The 18,152-nt window shown below is 37.7% G+C and overlaps 1 protein-coding gene across 1 annotated transcript; it reads right to left on the minus strand.

The window, feature by feature from the left end:
- Positions 1–1,488: 1,488 nt before the first annotated feature.
- NEK4 (NIMA related kinase 4) lies at positions 1,489–14,838 on the minus strand. The gene is made up of 15 exons (XM_029086627.1): positions 14,575–14,838; positions 13,363–13,560; positions 12,407–12,514; positions 11,601–11,755; positions 10,795–10,936; positions 9,609–10,034; positions 9,126–9,179; positions 8,803–8,946; positions 7,302–7,442; positions 6,852–6,915; positions 6,362–6,468; positions 4,924–5,012; positions 4,065–4,270; positions 2,375–2,508; positions 1,489–1,681 (listed from the first exon to the last, which is right to left on the minus strand). The coding sequence occupies exons 1-15, from the start codon at positions 14,686–14,688 to the stop codon at positions 1,589–1,591; spliced, it is 2,175 nt and encodes a 724-aa protein (XP_028942460.1). The 5' UTR covers positions 14,689–14,838; the 3' UTR covers positions 1,489–1,588.
- Positions 14,839–18,152: the final 3,314 nt, after the last annotated feature.

The raw sequence follows: 18,152 nt of genomic DNA on the forward strand, positions 1-18,152 counted from the left end.
AAAAAAAAAAGTGTTTCTTCATGCTGTTGCTTTGATAAAGTTTTTTTTAAATGCACTTCCACTGGGAGATGCTTCTTGGCTTAGTGTTTGGGTTTTTTCTTACTACTTTGTCTACTACCCTGAGTACACCAAGATCTGCAAAGGGCACGAAGGCTCTCAATTTTGGCTGGAGTTCCAGTGAAGTCACTGGGAAGGCAGGTGGGGGGGGATTAACTTTAGAAGGCTACTGGAGGGCACACATCACTCACAGCAAACCACAGAAAATCAAGTCTAGTTAAGCAGTTGCCGTAGCCTAAAAGAGAATATACAGCTGGACTTCACTACAATATTTGTAACTGTGTGTAAAACAAGCGGTAGCAGTAGTGCCAGGTTGTGAGAAGCACTGTGAAACAGTACATACTCCAGAGTTCTGAAAAATGCTAAGAACTGGAAAGTGTTCTAGGATAGGAGATTGCAGAGTGGCTTTTTTTTGTTCAAAATGTATTTGCCTGGGTAGAGAAAGTACAATCTTGACTCTAAATAATACAACAGCTCTTAAAACCTCTTAACTTGAGCATCTAATATGCGAGAGGCAGCAGAATCCACAGGTGTCGCCCCTTTTTACTACTGACTGTCATGTTGATCTCCCTCATAAGTGCAGGAGGCTACAATATTTAAGCTAGAGGCAAGGAAAGAGACAGGTTGTGCATTTAAAATTTTATTTTACAAATTCAATTCCCTTTTGATTTCTTTATCCTTTAAAAAGAACAGATGCTTTTGCTGTAGTGATGGTACATGACAACGCCTGCGCATGTGAGCAACAAAATCTAGATGCAAAGAAAGGGAAAAGCTAAGAAACCTGTTTCTCTACATGACCCTGGCCTTGGGCACTTTCATTCCTAAAAGGAATTAGTATGTGTAAGGCAAAGGGATTTCTCCAGCTGGAACCATGGTAACCATGGCTGTGGTCCTTTCAAACACTTTCAGACTTACTTTATCCAGTTACCAAATCCTTTCCACCACCTCAGTGACTGCCTCAGCAATAAGACACAAAAGCAAAGGCTCTGCTCAGAAGCAGTACAACCACGCCCTTTAGTACTTTAACTTGTCCATTTACAGAACCTGGAGGGCTTGTGGTGCTACACAAATTAGTAATTTTTTCTGCCTGCTAAATTATCACAAGTGTTTGATGCAATAGCTTCTAACCTATCCAACCATAGCCTTGGCATACATTTTGTTACCTTATTTAGCACATGACAATACCAAAAACCTTTTGCTATGACAAATTCAAATCAAAACATAATTATTTTTTTTTTACACTTCTTTGTATACAACACTTGATATCCATCCCTCTCTGCATCTACAAAAAACAACTTTAAAAAGTTTCATTAAGAGAATAAAAACTAAACTAAACAGTTTCTCTTCTGAGAAAGTGAAAGCCTGGTTCACATTTTAACAGGAAAAATACTACTACAAACAATAAAGTTTTTTGCAAGTTCACCTCCTTATTCCAGCAAAGGAGGTCAACGGGTAAACGTGCTTTGTAAGCTGGTCCAATCTTACCAAATGAGCTATAAAACAGTCCTTTCCTCTAAGGAAACTGTTCTGGTCAGAACTTCATGTTTTCTTCAAGAAATTTCAGATGGCGTGCCTTCGTACTGTAACTTGCATACTTGTCTCCCATATGCTCCCGCAACTGCAGCTATTTAGAACACACAAAAACCCCATAAAATTTGACATTGAAAAAAGCAGGAACTACCAAAATATTAACAAAAAAATACCAAAGCAGTCAGCTGAAAGCTGCCTGTGAAAGCTGACAACATAGATGGGAAGAAAAAAGTTAAACAGTCTGGTATCTGAAGGCAGGAGAGTTTCAAATCGCACCCAACAATTTAAAATATAAGTACATTATCATATAAGTACATTATAATATAATTATAAAATATAAGTACAGGTTGTACTTACCCATGCAGTATTTTGGTTTGAATCCAATTAGGAATAGACATTAAACTGTTTCTGCTTTGGACATAAGGGACATTAGGCAAAGTAATGTGAAGACAAAGGGTTCAAAAGAAATTATTGGAGAAATACCACAGAGTAAAATGATTTGCATCCCATTTCCTACAAACTCAGGGACCATGGTACAATTCTAAAGCTCCTATGCTTTCTGAAGAATTTGTAGTTGGATATACTTCCCATTCAGAATTAAACTTTTAAGATTGACAGTGACAATATACTTAGGCCCTTCCCCAACAATGACTACATAAACACTCTTTGGAATAAAAATCTGCACTACTATGTCAATATCTAAAAAAGGAGAGAGGGAAGTAAAGACCCTGCTCATTTATCTAGGTTTATAAAGAAATTAAACAATTTTAATATGAAAGACATTCACCTCTCTTTTCACTTCATCATCTTCTTCCATGATGTTGTATACTTTCTCAAGAAGCTTCACTCCCAATCCTTGCACCACGTCAGATCTCAGGATTTCAACCATTCTCCTGATCTTGTCAGGAACTGCTAACACATCTATTAAAAAAAAAATAATCAATGCATTAATAATTACTTAGTCAATTTTCATACTCTCTGCAGAAGAATAATATGGACAACACTGTAAGCAGTAGCACAGGTTCCAGCTGACTATTTCCATGAAATAACTGTTTATCTGAACTGGCTAGAGCGATCCACAAACACGGTGAATCAGGAGCACTCCGATGGTGGCTTTTCAGACACTGGGCAGCACAAAGTCAATGCAGACACAGTTTGCACAATTAGGTCCCTGTAACTTCATTTCAGGTGGCTCCTGTGTATTACAAATACTATTTGAATGAAAAGCACTGTAATACTACACCACCACCCAAATATTGTAATAATACAATTACTTGTACTTACAGCAAACGTAAACAAAGTTTAATCACTGTAAAACACTAATGGCATCATTTCTGCCATCTGCCTGTTTGTCTCAAAAGCCTTTAGATCTTTTGCTCCTCAGCTGAAGCTGCCAACAAGAGGCAGTCATTATAGAAAGTGAGGCCTCCACTGAACTGAACCGAGAATACTAGCTTGCTCTTTTAATCACTGAACTCACCAACACTCCTTTCAAAGGTTGGATCACCTTCTGAAAATAAAATATCTGATCTAATTAAAATAAGTTTCAGCTTAGAAACGCAGCAGCCCTGTCATCCCAATGGCAGCAAGTAAACAGCTGGAGGATCTCACTATACAATACTTAAGAGGGAGAAAAACAAACAGAAAAATATACCACTGAAATTTATACCTTCAACATTCTTTCACACCTGTTTAGAGACAAACGCAATGTGTTTTACTTTAGCTACACAGAATCAACTTACCAGACTAAAATCCAGTGTTCTCCCATTGCTCTGCCTACCACCACACTAGCTACAAGTACAATCCTTATCATTTAAAACAGTAAGCACAAGAAGGGCTGAGACCAAAAACCCACCCTCAGCTTTTTCATTTGTTCTTGTCACATAGTAAGTGCACTCATAGCAAATACATTTTCTTCTTGCTTTCTGGAATACATATACAAACCCAAGGTCTAAAACAGACCTTAAATATGAAAAATGTTTCAATTCTTGCACATGTATCTGCAGGAAAAATAAACGTGCCCAAATTCTGCAGTGAGGATAAAATTCTATACTCGTACAAACCTCCACCGTGTTTAATGCTTTGTGTACAATTTCAGCTTTATTCATAATTCATAAAGCTCTGCAGCTCTCAAATCATTTGAATGTCTTAAAAATCTTATTTCAAAACACTCAACTCCAACCGTTCATTTTGTAAGCTTCTACGTACAAGTCACACACGGGAAAAATATCACCTTGCAAACCACCTTTCTCTCTTGATTAATAATTACACAGATCGATCACACATTCCTTTCACTGGCAAGCAACCACAATTAGAGCAGCTTTGCACACAAAATTGTTTAGAAAGAAGTTTACTTCTGTAAACATTGTTGAGACTTGAGAAGAAATAAGAGTGGATTGTCTTCTGTTGCCCATAGCTGGTTTTTGGTTATTAGCAGATGGCAACCATTCATTTAAAGCAGTAACAGAGCAACAGACCTGAAGAAATCTCTTCAAATTTTAATTCCTCTGCTTCATCAGGTGATTTGCCATGCAAAATCAAAGTGTCTCGATATTTTCTACGAAGTTTAAACTCTGGGACTGGAGTTGAGGTTACACAGTATTCAGAGTTCTCCTTAGAGTCCATTTTCAGTGTCTGTGTCATTAGCTGCACCAAGTCATTCATTTCATTCATACTGCTTTTTCTAGTAGAGAGAAATAAGATGTAATTTAGTCACCATTCACAATGCAACTTCCACCTTGCATTCAGAGGACTTTCAATTATTTTACTGAGGTCCTGCCAAGTATTCCATGTTAAACTGCTTCTTGTGGTGCAGTTTTACCAATAGCAACATTAGCAGTATTCCATCTAACAAAGGGTCAGAGCCCATTCACCTAGCAGCAATTCACAGTCCTAGCAGCTACTGCTACCTGTGGAGCTGCACCTGTGGTAACGCAACAAATAATATTTTGGGGGAAGTTGCTTACACTGACAAAATCAGAAATAAATTCAGTCTCATTCACAGTGGAATATTGACACCTTTTAACTCATGTTTTTAATGTACCCTGACAGTATGTGTCCTTTGACGCTGGAAGACTAGTTTCCTGGGAAGCTACAGTTGACAAAAACCAGCAGTACAGAATCACGTCCCAGACAGTTCAGCGTGCAAAGTTTATAGTCACAGAGAGACAACAGTTAAGTGGAGTTCATTTTCTTTATGCATCACATACTTCTTCAATCACTCACTATGTAGAGATAAAGTGTGAAAGCAATTCCTGCCATTTTTTTTTCCCCACTCCAAGTCAAGGTCCAATATAGCAGCAAAAACTCTTGCACAGTATTAGCCAAAATACTTACCTCTCCTTGGAATCGCCATCAGACTTATCTGTAGAGCTTGTGGAAGAGCTTAACTCATCATCAGACAGGCAATGGGTTTCTCTCTTTCTCTAAATGAAGGGGGAATAAATGACAAAAATTCTAATAGCTGAAAGTAATTTAGCAATATGGCATGAATTACTGTTCTTACATGGAAGAAACTTTTAATAAGCATATTTTTACAGACTCAGCTTGATTAATTTTTAAAAGGTGTAACCTTTGGTTTTAAAAACAAGTTAATACACAGGACATCATCAACATACTTTATGAAATGCTTATGTGATTAGCATTACATCTCAGTCATGCAGTTATAACTGCTATAAATGCTCCACCAAGAGCCTCTACTAAAACAACTAAATCATGTATCTGTGTCAGTTCTTTGCCAGCTGTATCAAAGTCATTATCCTTAGCTCATCTATTGGTCTTCAATACACATTTTATAAGAACATTTAAAAAAATTTTTAATCAGTTCAGTAAATTCCCATCATTCCCTAAAATATACAGAGATTTTAAGCACTTGTGTCTCTACAGTCTTGTGTTCACTACACAGCATAATATGCAAAAACATCACCAGCACATGCAACTACTGTGTACAAACCTTATGTTATCTCAGTTTGTGAATGCAGATGAAGTTTTTTTGCATTTAGATACCAGTTATAAGCATACACACGTAGGTAAAACATGCAAAACATTTCTCATGCAAGTGCTGGGCTGAGGAAAACTTCGCCTACACTTCAAATTTCAGACTAAAATTTCATCACTGTTACTCTTCCGCATTTATTGGTATGAATAATGTTCCTCTGATGCTGCAGAAGATTATCAAATCTATGTTTAAGACCTTAGAAAAGGCTTCTAATTAGACAAGGAAGAGAATGTTAACAGAAACTATTCATTTTTCATCTAGCAACTATGCCTTATTGCCAGCACATAAATATAGGCACTCAACATGACACCAGATTAAAAAAAAATAAAAGAAAAACGTTCAAATACGCCTATCAAAGCACAATTAGATGTGCCAGGCTAAAGGTAGTGTGTTAATAGAAATTTAGAGCAGACTATTGATCTGTAACTAAAGCATAGTTCAGGATAAATTTTTTCCCTTCCAAAAGAAAATAAACACTGCAATTTAGACAGCCCATAACAATCAGTAATATATCCCCAGTGTTCATCTCTGACAAGTGGAGTGAAAAGGCACAGTATGCCTGGGATGTTAAATTCATCTAGTCAAACAAAAAAAGTGGATTAGAGATCTGTACACTACCCCAGGACTTAAAAAGCAATATTTACACAGAACTGTGCACTCTTACTGACTTACTGTGGAAGATATTTTCTTCCACGCATAGATTATTTTAAAAATACCCCTTTCTTCACAAACTGTGCCTGCATTTAAGTATTTCAAAAGCAGATGACCTCAGTTTACCTGAGAAATACTGGGATCTGACGAAGACTGAGCAACTTTAACATGATTTTCCATACGTGATTTTGCTTCAACTACTGCACTACTTGACGTTTGTCTTGCCGGAGTCACTGGAAGGATGACATTTTCACAGTATTTACAACTTAGCTGCATGTATTTTGAATTACTTTCATGCTCATACAAGAAAAAGTCTATCACCTGACAGGTAGGTATTCTGCTAAGAGAAAACACTGAAGTTTCTATCTGAAAGGTGTATATTCTGCACTTCACATACATTTCAAAGACAAAGTTGTCACCATTAAACACAATTGAACAGAGCTAAAAAGCAGAAAAATGCAGACACATTAACAGAAGTTTTTATTTAACACAGAACTAGACCCTTAGTGCATCTTTCTGAAGATGGTAGTGAAGAACAAACAAGTTATAATTTCTTCACAAATAAGTTATTAGCCTATTTATACATAAAATGTTAACATGCAAACATAGAAATTACCAGAGGGAAACATCTCCCGAGACTGTTTCAGCCTCCTTCGTTCTCTTGCTGACAGGGGCCGCTCCTTCTAAAGAAGTTAATTTGATATTAATTAGCAATCATCATAATGGCTTTTGTTATTTAATCACCTATAAAGCAAAAAATCCTTTGCAACTGACGTGGAAGACAGAGCTCCTAGAGCAGACCTTCTGATCTTCTAAGAAATGGCTAATTATTTATTACAAAACAGCCTTGCTCAATGAGACTAATATGAACTCTAGAAAAGGAGCTTCTGACCTCCGTGGTTCAGCAAGGCAGCTTCTCATCCTGCACTGACCACGTGCTTCACAGGACTTCCATTAGGTAGGAAGCTACTATACATTTCTTTACCCACTGTGCACACTCTCGAAGAACAAACTGCTCAGAAGGAATGAGAGACAAAAATAAGCTGACACAGTATTCAGCACTAACCTTTGAAACATCAGCTTGACTGGTATTGGCACTATTTACAGACCCAGAGACGTCAGCACCACACTGCTCTGCACAACTCTCTGTTGTCTTTGCATTCACATCAGAAGGAAAAGGTAAAGGCCGAGGAGAAACTGTTCTGAACTTGAAAGAGAAGTGAGCAAGAATTTACACCTTTTTTATTAAAAGTTACAGTATTCTGCAATCTAGAAGACATTCCTGCATGGTAAGGCTACCTGCCAGGGGTTTTGGATCTTACTGTAACCTCTTCACATCTCTCAACTTCATCCCTCCCTCTCCACACCTCTGTTTGCATCCACTTCCCTTCTCTCCATCCCTACAGTTTGTTCCCCTCCTCCCAGATTATTTTTCAGCCAATGCCTTTGCAACAACTGTGCCCACTCTCAAATAGGAAAACCCAAGAGAAAAACAGGATATCAATCGCCTCTTCTCTAGCCCTGTATAGGCTGAGGGAGGTTCTCTTCCCCCTCTACTCTGCCCAGGTGAGGCCGCATCTGGAGTATTGTGTCCAGTTCTGGGGTCCCTACTTCAAGAGAGATAGGGAACTTCTGGGAAGAGTCCAGTGGAGGCTGCAAAGATGATTAAGGGGCTGGAGCATCCTTCTGATGAGGAAAGACTGAGAGAGCTGGGTCTATTCAGCCTGGAGAAGACTGAGAGGGGACCTTATCCATGTTTATAAATATCTAAAGGATGGGTGTTGAGAGGATGGGACCAGACTCTTTTCAGTGGTGGCCAGCAACAGGACAAGGAGCAACGGACACAAGCTGGAACACAGGAGGTTCCACTTAAACACGAGGCAAAACTTTACTGTGAGGGTGACAGAGCCCTGGGACAGGCTGCCCAGAGAGGTTGTGGAGTTTCCTTCTCTGGAGATGTTCAAAACCCGCCTGGGTGCCATCCTGTGCAACTTGCTCCAGGTGACCCTGCTTTGGCAGGGGGTTGGACTAGATGATCTCCAGAGGTCCCTTCCAACTCCACCATTCTGTGATTCTGTATAGCCAGTGCCTTTCCCCAAAGAAACCTCTCTGCTCAGTGTTCCTGGAAGAGAGATTTCTTCCTAGAGTTTGCACTCATAATCTCAGGGCAGACATTACACATGTCTGTTCTAAAGTACCAGTAATCTACTGGACACTACAAGTAGCCTTATCCACAACAGTCAGGAAAAGTACTGCTAGATATTTTGTTGTCACAAACAGTAAGAAATCCTGATGGAAACTGCTAGGAAAGACTGTAGCACAACAAAGGTAAAGCCCACACTTCACTCTGTTTCCTTCTGCCCAGCTGGCACACTCACCCCACACCTGTGAGGGTTACTGGGATTTTGCTATTGCACTTTGTTACCAATGCAGTTACAGAGATACACAAGAAACAAGAACAGTATTAAAAAACCCACCCTTTTTTAAAAAATAGGTCCCATTTTTAAAGAGTAAAAAATGCAGGAGTCTTAAAGGAAAAAGGAAAATTGTTTTTTTAGTATCTGCACCTTCTCTGAACAGACTTCAGGTAGCTCTCTTTTCTTCTGCCGTCGCTGCCGTGAAAGAGAAGGTGCACTGACAGAACTGTGAGGCTCCAGGTGGGAGGTAATTTTTTCCTGAGCATCTCCTGAAGCTCCATGACAGGCGTCATCCTAACCAGTAAAAGCATTTTTTAAAAATGTAGACATGCCATTTCCAGACTTACACATACAAACTTTACTACTTGGACTGCATCCACCTTAACATAGCACAGTTACAACCACACCAAACCACAAAATACCTGCTGTACCAGCATTTTTAAGCTACTAAACCTTCAAAGAAGGACACTTACTTGAGTTACAACAGGAACAAGTGGTGCTAGCAGCTTTCCAGTAGAATCCAAGCTCTACAATAGATAATGTTTTCTCATCAGAAAAGTATGTACGAAAATCTCATTGTAGACCAAAATGCAATGAAAAGACAATCACCACCTATTAGCTCCCTATCCAAATCAGGACCAACTCGAGATCAGCCAGGACTATTTGGAACACAGAAAAAAGAAATTACAAAACTATTCTTACGATCCCTCTTCTCAGCTGGAAAATAAAATTGTTGTTCCCTGTAAAAACAGAATTTCCATCATCTAGATGCCAGCCTAAAACTACTTCACCATGTTGCCTTTGCAAATCTGAAGCTAAGGCTCCTAACTACTTAAGCATCTCAATAATTGCATCAGCAGCATCCTACTTTGACAGAAAAACATGTGCAGCAGCTCTCTAAATTTTAAGAGCTAGCCATTAGTTAAATCTGTTTCAAGTAAGCATAAATGCATTACCAGGTTAGTTTGCTTTTCATCTTTTGATGTAGGCTGCAGGAGTTTCAAAGTGTCACCATCTTCTTCTACAGCATCAGCAGGAGACTGCTCAGACTCAACATTTTCAGCTTTAAAAGTCTGCTTTGTCCTTTGCTGTAGTTCATCCTCCTTAACTGGTGGGCTAACGGATGTTATTTTAGAATTCCCTGGGACATTTACATACTTTGCTTTATTATTCTCTGGAATATGCTCACTGACACACTTCTCACTTCCATAATTCATCTTTTCAGATGGAAAGATATCAATATTCACTTCACTAACTGTGGCTAAGGAGTCTCCTAGGTTGTTCAAATCATTATTGCTTGGTTTTCTTTCCAGTTGAACAGCTGGTTTCTCAGAGGGACAAAATTTGGTGTCTTTATATTTGATGATGCAATCTCCTTCATTCTAGAATTAAAAGGAAAACAAAAAAAAATAATTACCTTTTGGGTATTATGCACATATCAAAGAATACTCTAAGCACCTAAGGAAAACAACTAACATACCAGAGGACATAAACTGCAATGAAACTATGATCAATTACAGACTAAGAGCCTCAAAAAAGCCATAACCCACATTTTTAAAGAAATACAGACTGTATTTGCAAATAACCTATTTCAGGCACTGCCTTACACACATGCAGTACACCTACTTTTCACCAGGACCATGCAAGAAAAGTTGTTCTCCTTTGGCTCTTCCATAAGGGAGGAGCCAACAAGCATCAGCAGTTTTTAAGATGTAGTACACTATATACATTCAGTATTTCAGCACTGAAAGCTGAAACCCAGAATAGCAGACTCATTACATGCACAAGATAAACCATTACAAAAGATTTGTTCTAACCACTGGAAAGAATTCCAGCAATAAATAATTTTTGCTTGTAACTATAATCAGGTTTTTTCCAGTCAAAAACATGTATTTAAAAATTACTACCACTTGTCATCAAATATTTGAAAAACATATTTGACCTCAAATACTTCATGAGTAATTCACAGTGACCCACAAATGAAAAAACACAATTCCTTCCTTAATATGAAATTTAGACATTGCTAAGAATCAGACCTATGTTCTCATGAATGCTCAAGGCACTTAAAACACTGAGGTTTTTTCTCCAGAAAAAGCAAGTGGGTTTTCTCTTCTTTTAAAAAGAAAAAAAAATATCTCTCACAACTTTGTATTTCCTGGCTTGCTCAAAGGAGGGGGTTTGGTGTGCAACGTTCCTGCTATGAGATTCATTCTTTACTGAGACCATAGAACATGAATCTTTAGGTTTAGAATTCACTGTTTTCTTTTGACTTCTTGCTGCTTTCCTGTAAAGAAAATAAAAACTGCTCATTCAATCACCATCAACAAGACCTTAAGATATTTATTTAGATAATACTAATTCAAAAAATCAACTCCACTAAACAGCTTACATACAGAGAGCATAAGATACTGGGCTTTTTCAACAGACACACAACATGCTCATTTTCACCTCTATAAAAGGAGCTTAAAAACACCATTCAGACTCTGCCAACAATCTACAGCACATTTGTTCTGAACAGCACCAAGATCAGACTGATCTGGAAGCAGTAAAATAATTGACTAAACCTGACAAAGAAAAATAATTATATCACTGAATATCTAAAGGAACTTGGTATTACAACTCTCAGCTGACAAATGGCCTCAAAGAACCATATGGGAAAATGTATATTTCCTATCACTTCCTTTAAAATACTGACGCTTTTTTTTAACTCTAAACCATTGCATAGTTTTATTCTGCATTTGCAAAAAAAACCAAAAAAAACCCTAGTTTCCATGCTAATTCCCTCATATTTCTCAAAGAATCTAAAGAAACTCTCATGTTCATACACTTTGTAACTGCACGTAACAGAACTAATTTTATCCTGCTACAAAAAATAGGAGAAGTTGTAAAACAAAGACCTCAGTAACATGAATATTTTGAACAGAATCACTCAAATGAAAATATCTTACGCCTTTGTGGCTTCCAAAAACAAAGAAATTTGGTGCTTGATATACGGCTGTCGCAGTATTCTCTTTACACTAGGTCTCTCCTCAGGTTTTTTACTGAGCATAGTTCGTATTATTTCTACCAGCTGCGAGCTGTAATCCTTTGGCATGGGTGGCAACTGTTAAGGGAAAGGGGAGTCTGATATTACTTAACATATTTGTCAGTAGGGGCTACTGTTAGATTATTTATGCATGACAGTTAAATTCAGCTATGTACTTTGCATAAAAAATGGTCCCATTGTTCATATCCTCAAAGTTACTCAAGCGCTTTACATCAAATAGAATATAGAAATTCTAGGTGTTTCGTCTAAGAACAGCTCATAATTTTTTTTATTTGTATCAGCTGTGAAAGTTCTGTGAATAGGCTTAAAAATTTATGTAAAGTAAATCCGTATTAACTTCATTATATGCCAAAGCAAGACAAACATTTAAATAAGCGAGTTTTATCTACAGGAAAATGGCATCGCATGAATAGCGATTTAATTTTTTGCGCAGCATTTAAACCAGAAGCAATTTAAGAAAGTAAGTAATCTCACAACTTAATTAATCAATATACTAGTTACACAAAATGGTAACAAGAAACTCCAGCAATGCCTACAAATGACTAACTCCCTGGGTCTGATATTACATCATATCCCACCATGAAGTACCAGGCTTGCAACATATGTGACGATGCCTGTAACATGCAAAGTATTTTTAACTCCGTACAATATTTATGATTGGAAAAGTTCTAGACATAAAAAACAAGCACAGATTAAAAAAACATTTACCTTTCCTTCAATAATTCGATACACCAAAGAGTTCATGTCTTTAGCATTAAAGGCATGTTTCAGCGTGGCCATTTCGTAAACGCAGCAGCCTAATGCCCAAACATCAGACTGAAAAAAAGGGGGAAAAAAAAAAGGTTTGGGAACTTTTTATTAATTGTAGAAGTTTTATCTCCAGACCCAGTCACCTGCTTTCAAAGAGGCCTTTAATAATATTAAACTAATTAAGTTGCAAACTTTGGATTCAGTCCCACTCTTCTATTTTTAATTTTGAGCAACCAAATTATTTTCTTCCACATATCATCGGATTTTTCTGAAAAGTGTGGAAAGTTGCTGTTTGTAGGGGTTTTTTAATTTTATTTTTAAGTACAGCATGGGTTCTAACTGGTCAATGAAAATCTTCTGATTTTTCATTGGAAGAACAGTTTCCCCTCAGCCCTTGCTCACTGTAGACACTGGTATTTATGGTGCACGTGGTTTGCAGCAAGAGCTGAACAGATATACAAGAGCATGTCTGCTTTATTTTTTTATATTTTAAATTCACAGCAGCACTGCTTATTTCTCTACTTAATTTTTTTTTTTAATGCTGTTGTTACATCTAACATTTTGTGTATAAAGCTTCCTGCCTGCTACAGAATAAGTTTAGAAAATGCATCTATCTAACAAAGACTGATATTTTTGTTTACATTGGCATGCTGTGATAGGCACAGGCAGCCTGCTGAGCACCTTGGCTGTGATAACTCACCACACACTATGAATTCCCTCCTACTGCAGCAAACACAGCTTCAGAAATGAAGTTCTTTGCAAATCTCTTCCCTACTTTTTGGTTTGGTCTTTGGGGTCATTAAAAAGAGTTAGAAGAAATAAGAAATTAAAAGCAGTAGATAAGATTGTCATGTTCACAAACAAAGGAAGTTGTCAAATCAAGTAAAAATGATATTTGCATTAACATACTCTACCTTGTAGTTGTAGGGTTTGTTAGAAAAGAGTTCAGGGCTCATGTAATACGGCGTGCCTATGAGAGTGCTGGCCATGTCATATTGGTTTTCCAACACTCTGGCTATTCCCAGGTCACCCACTTTGATTATATTTGTTCGTGTCAGAAAAACATTTTGAGTTTTAAGATCTCTGTGCAGAATGTGCTTTTCATGTAAATACTGGAGGAAAAAACATATAAATAGAGTTAAGTAAATCCTAATTGGTTCTTCTACACTGAAAAGTAAAATCACATAACACAAATCAAAAAGTAAAGTATAAACACAGAAAAGACACACACATCACTATCAAAGTCAGGAGCACCCCTGCCAAAGACAGTATTAGTGAATTAACATTAAGAATGACTGATACAGGCACAGACCCCAAACTTGTCGCTGCTTTAGCAAAATCTCCCTGCGTGGCTCCAATAGGCCATCAGAAAAGAGCAAATAAAAATGTAAAAGTTAAGACTCAGACTTTAACTCACTTTCTGCTGCCTCCATTTCTTGACAATCACTTCTTAGTCTTTATAAATTTTCAGTGGAAAATACAATGTGAGCTTTGTGTAAACAGGGTAGAAAATTAGTCTTACAATAAACAAGAACAAGCAGCACTATAGACTTGTGTATGTCCCATCACAACAGGCAAGGGGGAATTTTCTGTCCAATTTCTTATTTCTTAGTGTTAACATTTATATCTGCTCTTGATTACTGTGAGTTTTCTTTAAAGTTTTACAATCTCCAATTACTAAATTTCAGAGTGAGATAAGATTTAACAGAAATGATGAATTAGTAGTCTAAATTTACCATTAAAAAGCACCAGCAAGACCACAGAACACAAAATGCCTCTGAAATAATCTGTTTGGGTTTTTTTAAACTACATTTTGTAAATGTAATCTAAACTTTCAAATCAGAGAAGCATTTCAGACTAGAATTGCAAACACCCTGGAGGTTACCACTGTCTACTGTGATACAGAGGTGTAGACATTATATTACAGCAATTTCTTACCTAAAATAGGTAATTTGACTGGAATGACCTGTGAACATTTTTAACATACTAATAACTGTTGTATTTAGATGCTAACCCAGCCAAACTGGAATTCAGAGTCTGCAGCCTCCCTGTGGGATTTTTAAATGCAGAAAGAGCCAAATTACATTTATACCTGAAGGTGACAAAGTTATTTTACTTTATTTTACCTGTAGCGCCATGGCAATCTGGACAAACCACTCCACCACCTGATTCTCAGGCAAGAGTTTGCCCTTCTGCTCCTTCAGTCTGTGATACAGATCTCCTCCCTCGCAGAAGCCCATAACAATGTATAACAGACCATCTTCCCCCTGCCAGGACTCTCGGTAGGTGACTATATTCGGGTGTTTCAACTGGGATAACAACTGTGCCTCTTGTTCTGCTGCTTTCCTCTCTCGGTTGGAAGCATTTTTAAGGTTTAACTTTTTGATGACATACTGTAAAAGAAAGGGCAAGATATACCATGAGAGAGGAAACTATGCAGAAGCTGTAGGAAACTCCTCAAATCTAAAGGAAATACAATATTTGAAATCTCCACATATTATTCTATATGGAGCCTGCAATTTGTCTAGCAGTTAGACATAATTTCTACCATGACGCTGTAAAAATGGAACAGACATGGTTATTCTAGTAATCTACCTGAATAAAACTGCACAGGAACTTTGAGGCATTTTCCTTTCTTTTGACTAATGTTCACATTTACCTTTCTTTCCCTCACTCTCTTTTTAAATGTGTCTATCGTTCACCTCTTAAGCCTGACAAACCTCTTTGTGCATCACAGTTACTCTCAAAACAGGCCATTTCAATGATAACTTTAAAAATACAATAACATTAAGGAAAGTATGCAGTCATATGCAAAAAATTACAATGGATGTCTAGGATAAAAGTCATCTAGCTAGACTTATTTTGCTCTTCTCTTCTAGAAAACCAAACCCAATTCCTGTCCTTTTTTTTTTTTTTTTTACAGAAAAGTGGACTTTTACTTCTTCAGAAATGAAACTTATATTCTTTGTAAAAAAATAGAAATTCAAGAAATAACATCTCACAACTTCGATGAACATAGATCATACATTTGAAGACCAAAAAATTGTTAAAATCAGTTTCAAGAATACAAATTCCCTATTGTCATAGTCACAAAAAACACTCAACAGAGCTGAATTTCTGAATGTACAAAATAATGCTGCTCAGCTTTTCAGGTATGTTCATTCTTTTCTTAGAAAAACTGTACCTGGCAGAAGATCCTCCAGGCAGAGCTGACTTGGGATTAATTGCTTTGTATAAAAAGTCTACAAACCAGTGAAGCATGGCAGAACAGGAAAAAAAGCTTCTATCAGGAAAAGAAATGTCGTAAGTAGAGATGCAGTTGGAGGGCCGGTACAGTTAGGGGCACACTGGAAAAATACTTTCTGGAAAACCCGAAGGCAGATTAATTTACTTTTTTAAAAACTTGCCTTAAAACTATCTGTTGCATTTATGAGTTTCTACATATGCAGGTTTAAACGTATTCAAGGAGAAATTAATTATTACAGGGAAGTAGAGACTTGGTAATACTGAAAGAGACAAAAAAAAGCCTTATGCTCATTCCTAAATTCCTTTTATTCTGTATTAAGATGGGTTTAGAAATTTTTAAACTACCTGTGAAAGCTGCTATTTACTTCCACAATATGTACTACATCAACTGTATTTCTAAGGAATTTCAGGTTTTAGCAAATATACAACTGAAGCTAATGATGAGACAATAAAATCTACAGCACATTTATCATACACAGCACCAATGTTTAGGTCTGACCCGGCCCCCTTCCCGATGTAAATTTTGTGGTAACCACTTTTAGGGCATCAGCTTTCCCTGGAACAATCATGTCACATCAGACCCCGCTCCTACCTGAGAGCTTTTAAATCAAAACATCTCCAAAAAATTTTACTCAATTTCAGTGTCTTTGGTAATTGCTTAGGGTGTCTACTTCCCAGGCTGGCCCTATTAATTTAGTCCAGCACATTTAATTAGCGTTGAGGAAAACTGCCCCTTATACACCAAGGGAACCAATGAAGCAGAAATCAACAGTACCTCGTGATTTTGTGTTTCAGAAGTCTGCTGGATATTAGACAAGTTCCTCAATTCTTATAACCTGTGATGATGCACAGCTCCCAAGAGGAATATAACAAAACTAATTGTGCACAGCATCAATGAAATTTAAAATAAAACAGAAATGCTGTAACTACTGTGTTCTATGTGACAAGCCAACTACAAGTGCATCTTTGGGCATGGAAACCAAAAGCTTTTAGCTTTATATCAGCATCTGTCTTCAGACAATATACTACCAAAACACAAAGAGCATGCACATAGCCTAACTTTAAACCCAGCATTGGTTATATTTGTTTTAATGAGCATGTGATCCTGGCAAGATTCCCATGAAGCCTATTGCAATGCTCTTCCGCCTTATTTGATAGCAAATTGTGTACAAATTGCTTTTTTTTTTTTTTTGCTTGTTTGTTTTAAACATTTGGAGCCACTTGACCTTCTCCACAAAAAACTAGCATTCAGTAAACAGCAAATACGCTTGAATAAAATATTTCTTTCACAGAACATGTAGCACTATGCCAAAGCCACAACAAAAAATTCCAATCATCCTCCTACAGATAAAAAGCTTATAAAACTTGGCAAAAGATAAGACACAGGAAAACACATCAAATATTTAAGATAAAATAACAACGATAAGGAAGCAAGGCTCTTGCCAATGTTAACGATCAGCAGCATGACAAAGAGGTGAAATCCAAGGACCCATATACGGTTGACAGTCACCTCAATACACTGTTTACTTTTGGGACGATGAGGTTAGCAACTCTGCGGACACTGGACTATGCACTGTGGTAACCAGCCTGGAGGGAACAAGTGGTGCCATTGCTGCGACCCAAACCACAGGTGGTAGGGATTTGCCTTTGGATTCCAGCCTCTTCCTTGCCTTCATCTGCAGAGAACACACCCTCCGATCACCGCTGGGCACAAACGCTTCTCCCATGAGCTCCAGCCAAATCCTGGGCACAGGGCTCATGCCCAAAGCTTCTGCAATGCTGCTCTGTGGATGTTCTCCATCCCCATTTCTTTATTTTCTTGCATGTTCTATCGAACACATCTGCTTTGGCCAGAAAAGACAGATTACTTCAAATTTCCAACAAAAAGGCAAAGAAAAAAACGCTTGCACTTCAACTGGGACATAACCAAAACTTTGATGGGTTCTGCCGGTCGATACAGCAAACACAAAGCCTGTCTTCTTCCAGGAGAGTTGATCCAGTGAAAGCCAAGACCAGAAGCTGTTTTTTCCATCCTTGTTGTCATTTTTATCTCCACCACACGTGCACGTCTGAGAGGCTACACAAGCGTAACGAGCCAAGTGCAACCTCTTCCGCTTCATGCTACAGAGCACGGGCTGTATTCTCCTGTCACCCAAAGGACTACCAAAGCTAGGTTTTCCTCCCCAAAACAAGGCATTACACATTACAAAAACAAACAAAAAACCAAAAAATAAAAGGAAGAAGCTTTATTTAAATGAAAAAAAAAAAAAAAGTATTTTGGAGGTTTGGTTTTGGGGGTTTTTGAGGGGATTAAAAGGGGAAAAAAGAGTCTTCTCCACACCTTTCATAAAAGCCTTCACAGACACGGGAGGAACACAGGAACACCTCGACGGGCCAGCCCAGAACACAGGAACACCTCGACGGGCCAGCCCAGAACACAGGAACACCTCGACGGGCC

This window comes from Antrostomus carolinensis, unplaced genomic scaffold (genome assembly GCF_000700745.2).
Source record: "Antrostomus carolinensis isolate BGI_N321 unplaced genomic scaffold, ASM70074v2 scaffold28988, whole genome shotgun sequence".
NCBI classification, from domain to species: Eukaryota; Metazoa; Chordata; class Aves; order Caprimulgiformes; family Caprimulgidae; genus Antrostomus; species Antrostomus carolinensis.

Coding starts and splice junctions, on each gene's coding strand:
- NEK4 (XM_029086627.1), bottom strand. CDS start 14,688: ATGGGCTTCTGCGAGGGAGGAGATCTGTATCACAGACTGAAGGAGCAG. Junction 10,937..11,600: donor TTTTTGGAAGCCACAAAGGC/GTAAGATATTTT, acceptor TTTTCTTTACAG/GAAAGCAGCAAGAAGTCAAA. Junction 7,443..8,802: donor CTGAAGTCTGTTCAGAGAAG/GTGCAGATACTA, acceptor TTCTCTTTCAAG/TTCAGAACAGTTTCTCCTCG.